The sequence below is a fragment of the Canis lupus genome, chromosome 2 (genome assembly GCF_003254725.2).
Source record: "Canis lupus dingo isolate Sandy chromosome 2, ASM325472v2, whole genome shotgun sequence".
In the NCBI taxonomy this organism is placed as follows: Eukaryota; Metazoa; Chordata; class Mammalia; order Carnivora; family Canidae; genus Canis; species Canis lupus.
The window spans coordinates 3,638,160-3,657,590 of NC_064244.1; the positions used below are offsets into that span (position 1 = coordinate 3,638,160).

General features: G+C 39.5%; 1 protein-coding gene across 4 annotated transcripts in view; it reads left to right on the plus strand.

Annotated features, from left to right (window-relative positions):
- Positions 1-19,431, plus strand: part of NRP1 (neuropilin 1) — a 137,993-nt gene that overhangs the window by 87,478 nt on the left and 31,084 nt on the right. For all 4 annotated transcript variants that reach the window (XM_025478502.3, XM_025478503.3, XM_025478504.3 and 1 more), the window contains exons 7-8: positions 9,525-9,680; positions 12,851-12,995. In XM_025478502.3, the coding sequence (XP_025334287.1) occupies positions 9,525-9,680; positions 12,851-12,995 (301 nt within the window). The remainder of the gene's footprint in view (positions 1-9,524; positions 9,681-12,850; positions 12,996-19,431) is intronic.

The window sequence follows — 19,431 nt, forward strand, 5'->3', positions numbered from 1 at the left end:
CCCACCCCCATGCAATTCCCATGCTTCAGGTCTTCTGCAAGGAGAACACTTCTCAAGTTTTCATGGGTCTTACACATAAACGATTAATAGTTGGAACCAAGAGTTATGGCAGGAGAGCACTTTGCCAGCCCATGCCCTCCATGTAATAGATACTCACTGAATCTTTGCTAAGAACCCATCTAGCAAGAGCACATGCTACGGCTCTCCTGTGAGGCATTTCACTAGGAGATCTACTTTGGGTTTATATAGATTTGAAACTGGTTGCAATTATTTCAGACTCATAGCCTACTTCCTTTTCTCTCTTAAGAAATTCCAATTAATAATTAAAAAAAAAAGAAATTCCAATTAAGCAATTTTTACTGTAATGTTTTTAAGTTCAATTCTTAACTGAGTTTCTAGAAATTGCATTTGGTCTGTTCTGAATATTTGTCCTCTTTCCAGATCAAAGGATTAGGCTCAAGTTTTAAATGTAATGTAACTTACAAAAACACATTTAAAAAATATTAATTGGAAGTATTAAGTCTCTGAGTCTTTTATTGCCTAGCAAGAGTCCCTGAAAATCTTAGTTAGTAAAGGGAGCCACATTAGTGTCATCTTTGTGATTGAACTATTGAAGGTTTCAGAAGTACCCATGTGCAAGGTGACATGGCATTGAAGCAGCAGAACTTGTTCATTTTAAAGAAGAAAGGAGGGTAGCCCCCGTGGCTCAGCGGTTTAGCGCCACCTTCAGCCCGGGGTGGGATCCTGGAGATCGAGTCCCACGTCGGGCTCCCTGCTGGAGCCTGCTTCTCCCTTTGCCTGTGCCCCTCTCTCTGTGTGTGTTTCTCATGCATAAATAAATAAAAATCTAAAAAAAAAAAGAGTTCACAAGTTGATGTATTTCTTCAAAATATTCATCTTTTCTCAAGATCTAGGTGCAGGGGTTTAATCAGCCTTTCTCTTCAATTCTACAGGAGAGTTTCAACTTGTCTTAGATGCTGTTTACTTGTATCCCAGAGTCTAGAGAAACTCTAACACATTTCACTTTCTCCTCCTTTTTTATCAGAATATACTGTGTCCTGATGTCCCGATTGTATAGGCTTCTCATGTAAAAGAAGGATTCAAGTGGAATATCTGTATGATTTTTCTGAACACAATTATATCTGATTCAAGAAGAAATGGAAGGAAAAAAAAAACCCTCAGGTTTTGCAGAGAGTATGTGAAGACTTTCTGCTCCTTGTCTAAAATATATTTCATAAAGTAAGCTGAGCATTTTTGGGTGGGTGTCATAGTTCCATGTACTTCTGTCAAATCAAAGGTCTTTAAAGCCTAATGCTATATCCATCACACTGAGGAAATGTAGACCAGTGGTGAGGCTTCCGTTCTCCATTCTAGAAGATGCGATCTCTATGGCTTCCATACTGGAGTGATTTGAGTAGCTGAATTCTGGAAACGTCTCTAGTTGAAATGCAAAAGTATTAATGTGCTGCACGGAGTCCCTTTTGTTTCTTTTTTGCCTATGCCACTTGCCAATTTTAACAACTACAGGAGATTTTACTATTTAAACAGAGCCAGATGGAACTCTAGTTCAAAGAACATATCAGAATTAAATATTTCTTTTTTAATTAGTTGCTTGCTTCTGATTTATGCAAAAAAATTAACATGAAATCGAAAGAATGTGCAGTAAATCCAGACACAAAGGAGCCCACATAAGCATAATTTCTCGACCTGCCAAAAAAGACAAAGGTCAGCCCTTGTTTGAGGACTTGGTTTTTCTTGCACCTTTCCTTGTTCTTGTGCTGTAAGTACAGTGGCAAATCAAGGAAACCAGTCTTTCCACTGCATTTGTGCTATGACAGCCTTATCTCATGCTATTCTAAGTGGCTGGTTCACGTCTTCCAATAGAATTCATCTTTCATTCCAATAGAGTTGTTTTACTATCAGAGTTTTGTTACAATCAATAGTTTGTTTCCACGCAGGAAAATGTTTTCCTTTAATTTAGCTATGAAAAAGTGAGAGAAAGAGAGAGAGAGATTAATTCAAGCAATTAAGACCAGAAAAGAAAATTGGCAAGGCTCTTTCTGCATTGAACTTTTCTCATATTTGGATATTTTTACTCTTTATCAGAATTTTTAAAACATTTCCTCATTATCTTTTGCTAACAATGATCCATCTCTGCCATCTTGTTTCTCAACAGCATAACTGAATTATTTGCAGTTTTTCTTTCTGGTAGCCAGTATAAATTTTAAACTTATGGTCAAGGTAATCTAAAATTGTTTTATATTCTCTGTAATTATACAAAAATGTACTTTTTAAAAAGAATAACCAGATTTCATTGTTGTTGATGAGGTAATTCTCAATTACCTTTTGATAATTGTCACATTTTACAATACAAATGGGGCAACATCATGGGTGCAGTGTTTGTACATAGGCTCAGGGTAAGTACAGGGTAAGTCCTGGCTCAGTCACCACCCAGTTATGTGACTCGGAGCAGAGTCCACGCATCTCTTTATTCCTCAGTTGCTTTGTCCATAAAACCTTCCTTGTGTGACTGTTGTGAGAATTGAAAGAGGTAATGATTGCAAATTTAGCCCTTAATAAAATGCCTGACACAGAGGGATTGCCCTATGGTTTTTCTATTAATAGAGTAACTTTAGTCATCAGTATTTTTTTATGTAATACAGTAATGGTGAAAAAATACATAAAGAGATAGAGAAGTTTGTCACGGGCTATATAGTGGTTATATTCCAGTCGATAACTATACAAAGTTCAAGATGTTAAGTTAAGAAATGCAATGATCAGATGCTTGAATTAAGCCCACGGATCCTAGAACAGTATTGATGTCCAAATGCTCAGGCTCTATCAGAAAATGTGTGTTATCTAAGGAAATGAGACAATTGCTTAAAAATATTTCCTTTAGCTTGTAGTGTCTAGTGATGAATTAAACAGCTCTTTGAGTCATCAGAGATGCTCTAAAAAAAAATCCAACACACTCCCCCCGCTTCAAAATATTTTTCCTGTTTTTAATCAGACTTCAATCCTTTGTCCTGTATTTTTTCAGGCTCTTGTATTGACCTGCTTTGGGAATGTTAAAGGCTGTTAAATGCTCCCTGGCCAATGCTAGCTCAACAGGCAGTATTTTATTGAGCAAGACAGATTTTCATTTTAGAAATGAGGCTTTCTACATTATGACATTACCAATAGCTGGTTATGTATTATTACAGAAAGCAACGATATTCATTTCATGGCTCAGAGGCTGCATGCTGGTGTTTAACCAGCGGCTTGCAGAGGTTTGCTACATGATTTACTACGCAATGGTGAAACGTGTGCTTTGTCCTCAAGTGATTCCCTGTAAAATGTGTGCTTCTCCTGGCTTCTCTTTATCTGGGGAATGTGTTTCCTGTCATTACCAAGACAATGCCATGGCCATAAAGTGCATGTGGATTATACGTGTAGACATCTAACAACAAAGAGCAAATCAGGATCGTGGTCGAGATGTATGCCATAGGGGGCCTTCACCCACCCCTGGTCCCCCAGAAATGGATGAGGACAGCTGTTTTCTTCTACTAGTATGGCTGTCTCCAAACCCAGAATGAAAGTTGGGCTTTCCTTTTCTGTATCTGCTGTGTAGCAATAGCTTCTCTTTGGGGGTGGAGCACAGTTTAAGTAAGATGTGAATAGACATTCTACAAGCTGTGATAGAATTTTAGATTTATATTGGAAACAGGATATCATATTGGGTCACTTCTGCTGATGGTGCTATATAGGCTAGCTCAGAGAGTGTCCACCAGTACTCAAAAATAGCATGCTAGACTTCTGTAAAGAGTCTACATACTACCAGATAAGTACCAGATGTTTATGTTCGTCACACACACAGAGTGAAACATTCAACAATTTTAATGAATTGATTGCTGAATCCATGCGTTGAATGCATTCAATGCATTGATGCTTGGCTCTGTGCATCCCCCTCCCATCATCACACCCCCCACCATCACCCTTAATGTTAAACAGAAGTGCATCAAACTCAGATGTGAAATCACATCCATCTTCCAATTAAAAATAAAGCAGCTGTGAAATAATGATATTCTTTCAAAATAAGAAGATAGCGATTGGAACGGAGCTGTTTGGATTTAGGGAAAAAACAGGTTACTTAATTATGGTTATTGTGTGTCTAAGATTTTATGGAAAGAAAGGAAGTATTGTTCAGGATGATGAACTCTCCAAAATACAGAGGGGTGGCATTATGTAAAACTATTCTGGGGTTGTATCTTTGTCTTTCCAGCTGCCTGTCTTGGGTCGCCAATCTTGTCTATTATGATGTGAGGTTGGTGAGAGCTCATCATAATTCAAAAAGCTCAACCACCAAGAGGATGGCCAGTGGCTGATTTTAAATGGTTTTGAGTAGTTTTTATGAAAACTAATTATTTTGGCTTAAAAGTGACCAGAACACAATACTCTTAAAAGACCAATACACTTCTTAAAAGAGAGAGAGAGAGAGAGAGAGAGAGAGAGAGAGAGAACGTAATACACTTCTTGACAAATAATGTCTATAGTGCTGAGGGAAGCACAGTGAGTCATTTAGGGTCCATTTATTTCATTCATTCATTGCCTCCTGCTTACCTCTGCACTTCTTTCTCCTTCTGACCAGAACATTCCTTCTCTTTTATGCCTATTTGCCCACTTCTACTGTGTGTCCTTCTACGAGTGTTTTAGACATCAGAGTTGGCTCTGAAATATCTGCAGTGCCCTGACTTGCAAGTGTCTGTCTGGGTGAAATGTCGCCTCCTTCCTCTGTGCTGCGTCACACTGGATGTGCAGCCCCCGTTCTGTCATCATGTGTCTTCATTTCCCATACCCTTCCTGATCTTTATATACTCACCACTTACTGTAGAACTTAGAGGAGAAATGGTATGAAGTGTCCACTGAATGTCAATTGAGTTGAATAAAAGTGTTCACAGGTAGAGGACCAATTGAATAAGTGATGCTACAGCCTCATGGTGGAGTACCACGAATCCATTGAAAAATACTTTGGGCCTGAAAATATACCCATGAAACCAAACGGGCAGCGGAGGATGAAACCTAGAGGTGATTCGGCCTGATTTTTATAATGATGGAACATACATACAACATCCACATCTATTTGGCATAAAACAAAATATTCTGGAAGGCTGTTATCCATGGCTTTTTCCCACTGCTGGTCTTATGGAGAGTTTCTTTTCTTCTTTAAGATTTTTGCATTTTACAAATTTTCAATCGGCAGCTATTACTTTTCTATACCCCAAAGCAGATATTCCCTAGAAGAAATTATAAAAGTCTGGATGGAAGTAGAGCAAAAACACAACATGATGAGTTGAGTGGTGGAGCTGTGAGCTCTGCACCACACATCCCCGGGGAGGGGGGAAGAAGTGACTTGGTTCTGCCTACCAGACCAGAAAGAGGAAAGAGTCATTTGTAATCAGAAAAGAGGAAAAGGTTATTTTAGGTCCAGAGAACTTCAAGTGGCAAGGCAGGGAAACAAAAAAGGCTCATCTTCTGTGAGGAATACCAATCATTGAATGTGGCTGGCAGGTACAATTGGAGAGGGATAAATGCAACAGGAGGGACCAAACAGGTGGACAGAGGCCCACGTCATGATTAGCAGGGCTGGCTTCACTGGGGAGAAAAGTGTCAACACCCAGGCTTTAGGCAGTAAGTCCTTCTGGGTCTCCTGACACAGGCACGGGAAGTGTGAGCAGCAGGGCTTCTGTGGCTGACATCTCTCCCCACCCCAGGATGCTGTTTGGGCATTCTCGGAAGATACCTAGGGAGAAAGGACTTGAAAGGACTTCCCTGGTGTTGCCAGTGAGAGCCAGCACAGTGCTAGGGAGGCTGTGTCTTGTTAGAGTTCTGAACACCATCCGGTTTTAATTGCAAAGGCTCAGGCTCCAGCCCTAATCATTTTGTGAGCTTGTCATTCACCCCCTCTCAACCCAGTGGCAGTAATGTGAGGAAGAAAAATGAAATGAAATTTCAAGTATTCCAGTGTGGTATAAATAAGAGAATCTGCAGAGTTTTAAAACGCAGCAGGAAATGTTATGCAATTACAAGGAGAGGTTGCTAATGCATTTCATTGCTGCTGGGAAAAGAAAATATTTTTTTCTTTTTTACAAGGGATTCAATGCCTATGTTTTGGGGGCCTTTCTATCTGGGACCTTGGACATTTCCCCTGCCGAATAGCCAGTTAATTCCAGTCTGTTGCTCCTTCCTTTAAGTCAATTGTTTCTAATGCCTAGGATTTTTCTAGTTGGCAACCAATTAACTCCTTTCCTACCTGGTAACCCAATTTTACCTTAAAAACAAAATTTAAAAGTTAGAAAAAGGACAGCCAGGGAATGAAGTTCTAGAGTTATTTCAAATCAGCCTGAGCTGAATATGTACTCTTGGGGATTTAATCATTTCCAAACTAAAAAGCCATTTGTAAATTTGACAGAAGGAGTTTATTTAAATAGATCTGCTTCATGCTCCCTTGGACGTCAAGATTTTAAGGGCCCTTCAGGTTGAAAGTGGATATGGCATTGGGCATGACTCAATGGATAGTCAGTAAAGCACTAAGTGTTCTGAGAGCATTTGAAAACAGTTGAAATTGTTGAGTGCAACCATGTCCAGAGTACCTATTAACTTTCAGATTGCAGCGTTAGGAAATCAAGAGAGTTTTTGCAGCAACTTAAAATCCCCTGATTATTTGTCTGGAATAGAGTTAGATTTAGGGTTGCCAGATAACATACAGAACATTCAGTTAAATTTGAATTTCAGATAAACAATGGACCAGTTGTTAGTTTGCCTCAATATTGCTTGGGACATACATGTACTAAAAATATTTGCTGTTTCTCTGAAATTCAAATTTAACTGAAGAGCCTATATATCTATCTGCTAAATCTGGCAAACATGAATTGCCTCCCTTTTTTGAAACTTGTGCACAAATTCGTACAAAATCTTATGGTTCACTTGTGAAAATATTTCAAATTTCAGTTAAAGAGTAGAGGGGGTTGGTAAAAATGTGTCAAGTAAATATTTATTTGTTAAATTAAAATTAAAGCATCTACCATTACTATCCTAAAACATTAATTTTTATTAAAGTCTTTCTCTTTTTTTTCTCTTAAATTTGGTGATAGCTACCAGAGCATAGACTTTACATCTTTAAAATCAAGTAAATGAAATATAGTCTTATGTTGAATGGTGCTCCCTTCCTTTCTAGATGAAATCTCCCATTGTTGAATTGTGTAACTTGAAGTTGGCTTTTAGGGGCTAGCGATATAGTTGTTTTTCCTGGATATAACTTCTTGTTCGGTTTTGAAGTGAATTGGCAACATGTTGATTTAACTACTCCAAGGGCCTTCAGGAAAAAGCAATTCATGAAAGACAATAGTCATTCTTCATAAGGCTGACTGTACATAAAATGGAAATTCTTTAGGTGTTCATGGCCTATAGGATGGGAGGGTTAATTGAAATTTTGTTTTCTGAAAATTAGTTTGTCATGTAGTTAGTGGGAAGCGGATTCAGAAGTGGTGGTGGTGGTGGTGGGTAGGGGTATGTTTGGGGTTTTTTGTTTTTCTTTTTTTGGCTTTTGTTGCTGTTTTCATTGGAAAATGTCATTATCTTACCTCTTAATAATGAATGTACTGTTGAAATATCTTGTTAATGTTAAGCAATTGTAAAGTGCAGTTACTTTCTGAGTCCTTTAAAAAGTCATTATACACAAATACAGTAAGTAGAAGATATAATAAATCGAGGGAAACAATTTTAAACAATTGTATCTCTAACAGGAAATTGAAAATCTTTCTAATACATAGAAACTAGTAATTATTTTTGTTTTAAGATTATTCTTGGGTATTAATGATGGAAATAAGGGAAGTATAAGGGAAAAAAAACTATAGTTGACCCTTGAAATAATCTGGGTTTGAGCTGTGAGTGTATTCTAATAAGTGGATTATTTATAGTATGGTCCTGTAAGTGGATTTCCTTATGATTCCCTTAATAACATTTTCTCTTCTGTAGCTTACTTTATTGTAAGAATACAGTATATAATACATATAACATATAAAATATGTATCAATCAATTATTTATGTTATCTGTAAGGTATCTGGTCAACAGTAGAATATAAGTTTGGGGGAAGTCAAAGAGTCACAAACTGATTTTTGGCTATGTGGCAGGTCAACACCCCTAACTCCCTACATTGTTCAAGGGTCAAGTGTATTATTTTACTTTACTGAAAACATGGAATCATTGAAAATCAGAGCTGAAAGCTTCCTTCTGGGTAATCTAGTCCATCTCCTTTATTTAACAAATCAAGAACTGGAAACCTAAAGATTAAGTGATTTGTCCAAGGCCCAAAAGCTAGTTAGTGGCAGAACCTATACCAGACCCTTGAGTGCCCAGTGCTTAGATCTTTGTCCTGCCTACTCATATCACAGGGTCACAAGAACAACCCAAACCACTGCAGACCTCTGGCAGGAAGTCATGGACCTAGAGACTTGGGTCACCCTTTGTCATCCTTGCTGTGATGACCTCCAAGTTGCCCAACCTTCAGGGGTCCAAAACAGGCAAATGAGACTGGGCTCTGGTGTTGAGGATCTTCTCCACTGGAAGCTTACAAGAGGAGCTTGTGAGCCCTAGCCATTGTCACATGGAACCATCAGTCCTTCCTAGATGATGTCTTCCCTGGAATCCACCTGCCTCTCCAGCTGAACTGCAGGAAAGGTCATGGGAAGATATGGGTAAGGAAGGAATTTAAATGTGAAACAAAAATCCTGACTTTGCCTTCCTTGTCTCCCCACCATTCCAGATTATAAATCTCTGGCCCGTTCTCCAAACCACAACACTCACGGTGCTTTCAGAGTCCTGTCGTTACTGTCTGCATTCTGTTTGGAAGGGGGCAGATGCTGACTAGAGTAATAGGATCCCATTAGACCTGAGCTGTAGTCCAAGCTTCCCTAAAGTCCAACATGCGAATTTATCTTGTCTTGATTTTCCAGTTGTAAAATGACGTATACTAATGTGTCATTTAGAAAGTATTCTTAATCTCTGAGAAAATACAGCAACATGATATTGAGCCCCGTTTTCTCTTTTGTACCAAGATCAAGCACTTGTGGTTGCAGTGATGAGAAAGGTCTGTTCCTGGCAACTGCCCACCTAGGGCAATTGCTGTCTTAATTATTTTTTTCAGACTTTATTTATTTGAGAGAGAGAGAGCAAAAGAGAACACAAGCAAGGGGAGGAGCAGAGGGAGACTGAGCAGGGAGCATGGTGTGGGGCTTGATCCCAGGACCCCGGGATGATACCCTGAGCTGAAGGCAGATGCTTAACCCATCATCCACAGAGGCACCCCATATCTGTGCCTTTCTTTAGTAGGAATGGAATGGGGAAGTTAGAGGTTATTGATGCCAGATGGAATTAGAGCCTATTGCTCTCAAGTGGATGAAAACTACACTGTTACCCACAGGAAAAAGATGCTTCCAGTTACAGTGGTGCAGGGTGAGTGACTGACCATGCTTATATTGTTTTGCAGGTAGACTTGGGTCTTCTGCGCTTTGTCACTGCTGTCGGGACACAGGGAGCCATTTCAAAGGAAACCAAGAAGAAATATTACGTTAAGACTTACAGAATAGATATTAGCTCCAATGGGGAAGACTGGATCACCATAAAAGAAGGAAATAAACCTGTTGTAAGTGTGGCTGCCAACCCCTCAACCAATTCAGTCTTTGAAATGGATGATCAATGTTTACTTATTTGTTTGGGAGCTTTCTGTCTGGCCTGGTTTAGTTTTGGATTGATTTAAAATGAAAAGTGCAATTAGAGGTTTAAATCTGACCAAGGGGGTCTCATGTTCCCAGATCCAGAAGCCAAGAGGAAATTATACAGATGTTTCCAAGAAAAGTCAATACCAGCCAAATTAAGTGTCAGACTCCAGGATCACTTTAAACTTCCCATGGGGATACAGGCTACGCATAGGATCAGCACTGTCCTCTCAGAACCTTAGGCCTGTTGTTTTGTTTAGTTTCCCTGTGTTTCCTCATTCTCTTTCATAGATTCCTTCTTTCTTCCTGTCAGCCATGAACTGGTTTTAGGAAGCTCCTTTTCATCTACCCTCTGTGGCTCACAAACTAATTTACAAGTGTGTTTGGCTGCTTCCGTGAGAATGAATAGAACTAAAGGCGGTTCGTGGTGTTCCCTCAGATCACACAAACACATGATGCTGCCTCCTCAGCGCTCTTAACCCAAGAAGCCACACCCGCCATATCCAGCCCCGGGCACCCTGCCCTAAATCATTTGGAACCGAGATGTTCTTCTCAGCCTGCGTGTTTATTTGAAGTTACGCTTACTCTGATTTACTAATCAAAAGATTTCTAAGAACTCATATTCGCTGTTTCCCCCAAATAAAAAGCTTGCCCTGAAGCCAAGTAAAATGCACGGAATTGACAAGGATGGTAGCAAAGATCCAGGTAAATTGAAATTCTGAGTTTGGGAAGAGCCCAATTAACACGTCCTTGTCTCTCTTTTGAGCATCCATGGCCTGGTTTTCTCCTTCTGGGTCTGGAACTAAGAAAAGCCTCCTGAGTGTGAACTGAGAGAACTATTAATTCCCTTTGATTAGTTGTGAAACCCCTACTCTTATTTAGAGCAGACAAGATGAAAGTGCACGTATAGACAGCTGCTCTGTGGGAGGAAACTTCTATAGACACCAAGCTCAAGGCCACTGTCTAGTCCCGAAGGACATAGAACCAGTCCTCCATCTGGGGAAGAAAAACCCTCACAGCCAACACTTGTGATGCTTTAGCAAGTAAATTTAATTCTAAGCTTCGTGACTTATTCTTGAAGCATTTTTTGGAAGACATGACTTAGTTTCAAACAAACAAACAAAACGCTAATGCCAAGAACATATCAACAAACAAAAAAATCCTGAGGGAGTGAGGAGAACTGACCTCAAGTCTCAGGCCATGTCTTTAAAACATGAGTGCTACTTCTCCAAGACGTCCTGGTCGGCTGTTGGCCATGGATTGTCTGTGTGGCCCAGAGTGGGGGGTGTCAGGGAGCACACACAGGTTCTGAGAGAGTGTCTGGCAACGCATACAGCTCACTGTAGGCCCACTGTCCAGAGCATGCTGGAACACAGAGGGCTTCCAGAGGGGGAGGCAGACAGAATAAAGGCAGATTCGGCAAAGCTATAGGTGCAGATTCATTGAACATAAATGCAATCCCAACATCCACCTGGAGTCTCGTTATTGTTGCTCACTGTCCTTTCCCTGTGCTCTGGGGCCTCTCAGACACTGCTCTCCACCCTCTTCCTTGCTTGCTTCAGAAAGACGTAGCCGTACCTCCTCAAGAGGAGCCTTCAACAGCAACAACTCCAGCAGTCCTCTTGATGTTGAATGGAGTGTATGCACTTACATGGTTTTTGGCAAACATCAGGTTCCCCCAGTGTGAGCCAGAGTTCACCCCAACCTGCGCTGGAGCTTGGAGTGCTCTTAACTGACTGCCGGCTCTCCCTGAAGTGGACCTGTTGACCCTTCAAGCATTACGATTTGGGACTCTATTCCCTCCGGCAGCTATTCATTATTCTTTGTCACACAAAAATGCTCCCACACAGATTGCTTCCCAGAGAGATTTGCTGAAGTAGGACAGAAATCTAAAGGCCATCACAGGCAAGAATAAATTATGATATTAAACCATCTCTGGAGAGCAATCAGGCTAGCGGCCAACTTTGTAAAGCATTTGACCACCTTCCATCATGCAGGCCACTTAAGCTAAATGAAGTAAAAATATCATCCCAACCTTCGGAGGTCTTTTCTCCCAGGGAAAGAACAAGCCTTGGGAAATTGTGGTCCTCCTCTGACAACTTACCTGGAAAGGTAGGGAGGAATCCCCAGGCCTCTGACGGCCCCGGTGATGCCCAAGTGACATAACCTAATAGAAATATGGTGCCATTAGGCTGTGTGAGAAGCAGAGTACAAGTTGCTTTTACTGTTACATGGGCTGTCCCCAGTTCAAGGCCAAAATAAAAGCCAGGGAAGCAGGGGCTCTCAGTTCCTCCTGAGGCAGGTGTAGTTGGAGCTGTGGTGCCATGCCCAGGCAGGACGGCCCCAGCAGGTCCTTGTGGGAACCTTGTTTGGGACTGGCACTTGCTACATTTGCAGTCACATGCCTCATCTTTCTTACAATAAAATGACTCATTTTTAAAACTAGAAACAGGAGCCCTGGAAGAGCTGACTTCCAGTTACATTATCATTTATAATTCACTTTGATTGTGACCACTAAAACAGGATTTTCCCAATAGCCAAAAAAAAAAAGAAATGATGGAAGTTATTAATTAACTTGTCATGGATAAGATTTTCCATCAAGAAATGGAGTTAAAAGAGGGGAAGCTACTTGCCCTAGTGCTGTAGCTGGGAACATAACCTAGAATTTTCAAAAAAAAAAAAACCAGACCCTATGCTGAACTCCAAAAATACTCCTCCGTCTGGGGGTTCCTGGGAAAATAAAGTAGTATGAGTTCCCATGAAATGTCTATAGTATTCTGTAGGTCCTTATGATAGAGCTAATAATTTTCAACTTTTTTAGATGATAGCATGTAGCCTTTACCAAATGTTATCTTTGTAATAGTGTTTTTGGAGGCTCTAGGTTCTCATAAAAGTGAACAGATGATTAGAACATCCTTTATTACAGATGATTTTTCACTTGAAAAAATAACATGACAGGTTATTAATGCCTCCTCAGCCTTGATGGACAATACCGAAGTTGTAAGTAATTTTTATAAGCATTTGCAAAAACATCTTTTTGTATTTGTCTTAAATCTAAAGCGTCTGTCATTAAAGGGTTCTTTCTTTTTCTATCTAGATCTTTCAGGGAAACACCAACCCCACAGATGTTGTGTTTGCAGTTTTTCCTAAACCACTAATAACCCGATTTGTCCGAATTAAACCTATGACTTGGGAAACTGGCATATCTATGAGGTTTGAAGTCTATGGCTGCAAGATTACAGGTAAGCTCCAGCTTGAAGACTGCTTCATCTTGACTTATGTAAACTTTTAAATACGGGAAGAGTTATGTTATACAAAAATGGCCATTTTCATTTGGTGATTAAGAGCATATGCTTTGGATTTCGACAGATCTGAATTTAAATTCTAGCTTATTTGGGGAGGAAATTAACTATCTTTCAAAGCCTTGATTATTTCACCTAGAAAACAGTCATGACCATGTCTGCCACACAGGGTGGTTGAGATAATGGATTAGCCTGTGGATCTAAAACACTCAGCATGGCCTGGAATGTGGCATGTGTTTGTTAAAGCAGCACCTTCCCACCAGACTGCAAGCTCTGTGAAGGCAAGCACCAAGATCTCCATCCCCATTTCCTGGGTGGGTGGCACCCTGACCGGTGTTTTACAGTTAAAAACTCTTACATGACATGCTCTCCATCTGCTTTCTCTTTTTAACTTTGAAGTCTACAGGTGGCTCTGTCGGCCAAAAGCAAGCAGAAGTTTAACTCCTTTACTCACTAACTGTAACTGCCCCCCTACCCCACCGACAACTCTGCATCTCAGTATCTATCCATCTTTTGCTGAATGCATATACTAATATTAGAAATCGATCTGTCAACATGTCTAGTTTTTTGTTTGTTCCTTCTGACATAAACAGGACTTTAAAAGTCTCTGTTAAATTGATGTAAGTAGGGCGCCTGTGTGGCACAGTGGTTGAGTGTCTGCCTCTGGCTCAGAATGGAGTCCGGCATCAGGTTCCCCGCAGGGAGCCTGCTTCTCCCTCTGCCTGTGTCTCTGCCTCTCTCTGTGTGACTCTCATGAATAAATAAGTAAAATAAATAAATAAATCGATGTAAGTTGAGGGATTCTACCCATTTGAGAGTTGAAGAAGGTGTGCTCTGGAGGTATTAAGCAGCTAACTAAAAAGGTAGGCCAGGCGGGGCCAGAGCTGAATGTAAAAGAATTGTCATGACTTATTCTCGCTATATTCCTGGGGTGATCAGTAGCAGCTCTGACTTCTCCACCGACCTTCCTGTGTGACCCTTCTATATTCTGAATCGAACAGCAGTCACACCAGGATTCCTTTTCAATTCAGTAAATACATCACAAAGGTTTATTTTTAAAAAATAAAATAAAAGCAATACAGTGTAACCTTCAGGGTAAATTTAAAAGTTAAACAGAATAAGTAACTGATTAACCTAAAAGTAATTAAAAGTGAACAACTTTTAAACGTCTCTGAACTATCTTAAGATTTTATTTATTTATTCATGAGACACACAGAGAGAGACAGAGGCAGAGAGAGAAGCAGGCTCCCTGCGGGGAGCCTAATGCAGGACTTGATCCCAGGACCCTGGGATCATGACCTGAGCCAAAGGCAAATGCTCAACCACTGAGCCACCCAGGTGCTCTCCTCTGAACTAACTTTTAATATTATGTTACTATACATAAGGCATTTAATCTCTCCTTCCATGAATGCCAACACCATCGTTTTTATTTTTATCCTCTTTAGTATAATTATGTCTAAAGAAGGAAAATATTGACTTTTGAAGGGGGTGGGTGAAACCCACCCGGGGAAGTTTTCAATGAAATTTCAAGTCATTTGGAGAAGAGCTCTGTGAGAAAAAACTAAGGAGAAAAAAAAAAAAACTATTCTAGCTTATAGCAGAGTCCATTTGGGAAAGTTAAAAACTGACATCTGATTTCTTACCAAAATCATGCTTATTCCATCCCAGAGACAGACTTGTTTATTGTTTTAGGATCGAAGACTTAGAAAGTTCGAGGCCTTGGAGACAGGAACTGGGTGGAGAGAGGTTTGGAGAAGAAGGAACATTGAAAAGTTAGGTATAACCTCGGCTTTAATTTTGATCATCAGTTACAGGAGAAAAAATTCTAGGTAATTTTCAGAGCATTAGAAGTTGGAGAAGCTACTCATAAATTCATAGAAACAAGGCCATTTGAGGTCAGGGTGGAAATTTCTGGCTCATTTCTAATCTCATGTCACTGCACCAAAGAAAGAAAAGAAAAGAAAGAGAAAGAAAAAGAAAAAGTAAGAGAAAAAAGGAAGGTAACTTTGTAACTCTAAACGTGTTGGTCTGAACTCTGAATCCTAAGGTTCTCCTTTTAGTTAAGTAAAACAGTCACTTAAATTTCAACTTCTCTTCCATTTTCACAAGGATCTTGAGAGTTCATTCTAGGCATGTGAGTCTTCCATGTGAAGGAGGTGAACAAAAAAAAAAAAGGAGGTGAACAATTTATTGGATTTTTTAAAAATAAAAATGTTATATGATTTAATGTTACCTGTTAAAGGTCTACTTAAACGATCTATTTATTTAAACATCAATGTCTTAAATAGCATATTCTTATTTTCACACATATTTTATTTTACAATTATTTTAAGGAACTGTATGTTTTCCCACAAAGATACTCCTTTAGGCTCATAGTACTATCATGACCCCTGATCTATGTTAGATACTCCTCACTGATACAGTACCTACAATCTCCAAATAGTTGACTAAGGCAGGTTTTTAGAGAGGGCAGCATGTTCTAATGATGGTCAGGTGGACAGAAGGTGCGCAGACATCAACCTAGACCTCACTGTGGACTGTCTGCTTGGTGAGTGTGTGACCATGGGCAAGACATTCCATCTCTCTGACCTCCATGTCCTGATCAGTAAGATTGACCTTAATTAAGCTGTAATGAAAATGAAATTGAAAGAATATAACACACTTGGCTTAGAGTAAGTTCTCACTAAATGGTACCCAATAAATGACAGAGGGCTTGGTACTCAATGAACAGAGCCCAGAACAAGTTCCAGTAAGCAGAGCCTCTGAGCAGACAATGATATCAATATTTTCCTCTTGGTTGCTGGAAGTGGATAGTTTTCATTTTTCAGAGGCTACGGTCCCTCAGAGTGGAAACTGATGCAAGAGAAACAAACCTTCAGTATTCCTGGTGGACTGGAAGACCCACAGAAGCAGAACCATGCTCACTTTAATTTCTATTGTATCCTGAATGCCTGGAACATAACACATGCTCAATGCACTTATTTATGAATGAATGAATGAATGAATGAATGAATGAATGAATGAATTGCAGTTCTATCCACAAACAAATGACTAAATTTCAAAGTATCAGCCTCTCCTCTTGGGTTGGCAAGTCCTAACTCAAACTAGATTAAAACAAACAAAAACTATTGAATTAAAAGTTAACTCCGTGAACACATCACTTGACTTCCAAAGTCCAGAGCCCTCAAGTTTTCACCTAATTTTTGTACTCAGAAAATTATTTTTTTAGAAATATAAAAATCCTAGAAAATCCAGAATACACAGTGGGCATCATCATAGAGACATATAAAGAAAACAAGATCAGGGCAAACCATTCTGTTTTATAGGTGATTGAGGAAGGAGCATTCTCATTATTTTGATGAAGCAGGTTTCATCATTTTGGCAGATATGGATGCTGGGGAAAATAACCTTGGAGGATTGCTGCTTGATATATGAGAACATACTGCAAACTCTGTGAACTTGTGCTTGTTAACCAGAAGTCTCTTTACTGGTACTGCTGCGCACAACAGCACGTTCCTATGTTAGCCAAAGTTTGCAAGGATGACTGACCTCGGGCATCACAATATCCTGAGTCATCACGGGAAGATTAAATTATGCTCATTAAATTTCACCCATCAAATGCAGCCATCATCTCAGTCTTGGAAACTGAGTATTTGATTTACCAGTATATCTCAGTTTTCCTGTTAAAACTGAGCACGGATATTTTACTATAAATAGCAGCAATGAAAAGAACCACCTTAATTCCCCACCACAGAACTCAACTCTCCCATTCATCTAAGATTGATTTTAAGCTTTCCAAGCAGGGCTGCCAGGTAAAATACAGAATGTCTAGTCAAATTTGTTGCAGATAAATGACAAGTCGTTTTTTTTAGTACAAGTATATCCCATGCAATATTTGGCATATACTAAAAAATTATTCATTGTTTTAAATTCTAATTTAGTTCGCCATCCCGCTTCTTGTTTTGTTGTTTTTCTTTGATTGTTTGCTAACGTTGGCAACACTACTTCCAAAGGATTGGACATGTAGCCAGGCTAAAGCACATGGAGCCAGCCTGCTATGGAAGAGTAGAAGTGGATCCTAGCATCGCATTCAAACTTTGAAATGTTAATATAATTTTTCTCCTAATCATTGCTAAAAGGGAGTCACACAATTTTTAGTCAAAGGCAAATCAAGGAGGCTCTTCATTGTTCTTTTTGGTTAAGGCTGATTTATAGAAGGAATGAGTATCTAACTGTCCTGGGGATATGTTGGCTAAACAGGGGTGGGGCATCACCAGGTTTGTGGGTATGTAAACTGTGCCCTAGCCAAGTCTGCATTAGAGAAAGGAGGTAAATCTGGTAAAGGTTGTGCTTTCCTTACAATATTCAGGTTAATTGTGTTTTTCTCCAGATGGTAACATCTGGTACTTATTACCAGCTAAACATTTTTCAATATAAAGGCTGATTTTGAATCAGTCAGGTGTAACCACAGTCACCAAAAATGTGACTTCTATTTTTAGCTCTATACTTTCATAGACCCTCAGTAAAATACTTTTTATAATTTTTTTAATCCCCATTGATTTTATTCTTGGTTTCCAGATCCCCAGCCTGGAGCAAATACTGTGACTTGAATTACAGGAAGGGGTGCTTGAGAAAAATGACAGCTGCCTTTATTGTGTTAATAAGTTGATTAATTCAACAAATATTTGTTAAGCAAATACCATATATAAAGCAGGGCTCAAGAAGTCATAGAAAATGTTTAAATATGACTTGGTTCATATTCTCAAAGAGCTTAAAATCTGATGAGGCAAATAGTAGCAATCCAAGGAATTGAATATGGTCATCAGTATAGGAGACTTGCAGATCAAGTGCTAATAAAGAGTCTCAGAAAATCAAAGCCACGCCTAGTTGGAAAGATGAGGAAAATTGTAGCATTTGAAAACTACTCAAGATTTTTAGTGGTTTAGATAGTGAAGGGCAAGATAATGGGGACTTCTTAGAGGAGGGAAAAGAATGACAGAAAGCTTCCTTCTCCCACCCCCCATAAGGAAGTGCTTTATTCCACTTGCCTCTAGCAAAAGGGGTAAAAGAGAAGAGGCTTTGCAAGGCCACGATCTGGAAGGCCTGGCTGGCATGGCTGACAGTACATGCATGATTTCTAGATGAGCCAGGACTGAATGCTTGGATAAAGAAATGACGTGACCTGAAATATACACCTCATGTGGAAAGTATCTTGAGTAATTAATTCTTAAGGGCGGCTCATAACATGGACACAGTTTAATTGCATAAATACCTGTCCTTAACCTAGAATGGTTATATTTTTAAGCTAAATTTTTATTATATTATGCAGAATTGAATTATTTCAAGGAAAAATAGGTTATCATTCCTAGATTCCTTGATTGACGTGTACAATTTTGAAAGGAAAGTAATTAGGGCAGCCCCATGGCTCAGCGGTTTAGCACCGCCTTCAGCCCAGGGTGTGATCCTGGAGACCCGGGATCGAGTCCCACATCGGGCTCCCTGCGTGGAGCCTGCTTCTCCCTCTGCCTGTGTCTCTGGGTCTCTCTCTCTCTCTCTCTCTCTGTATCTCTCATGAATAAATAAATAAAATCTTTAAAAAAAAAATGAAAGGAGAGTAATTAAATGGTTTGTTATTAAGTCGCCAATTAATCAGTGATTGATACTCTCCGTATGCTCAGAAGCTACTTGGGCCTTCTGTAAAGATATAAAAAGATCTGATGCTGTTCCTTGCCTTTGAGGAATTTATAATCTGGCTGTGGATATAAGATTATCAATATTAAAAACATGGAGAGAACAGTTTAGCAAGAAACTCTGTGCTACTTCTTGCACATATAATCGTGTTTCTGAGATGGGAGAGTTTAGAATAAAGGCTAGAGTAGTTTGGGAAGTTCTCATGAAGAGTCTTAAACTGGGTTTTAATATTTCAATGGACCTTACTTCCATCAACAGGAGGATGAGGGACGGCAGGAATGTTCTGAGCAAAGGCAGTGATGAGGATTAGAGAAGAAAATGGATTAGCTGGAGTATACTGTTAGTAAGAGGAAATAAAATTAGATAAACAGGGTGAAACCAAAATGAAAGTCTCAAAAGCTGAATGGAGACTCTTTATATAGTCCTATAAATAATGGAGAGCCATGGAAATTTTCTAAAGCTCTGTCTTTTATTACTGTGGTAAATATACATAACATAATATGTACCATTTTATCTATTTTAAGGATACGATTGAGTTGTGTTATGTACAATCACATTACTGCTCAGCCATCATCACTATCCATCTCCAGAGCTTTTCGTTATCCCAAACTGAAACTCTGTAAGTGTTAAACACCACCTCCCTGTTCTTCTCTCCTACTGGCTCCTGGCAACCACCATTCTACTT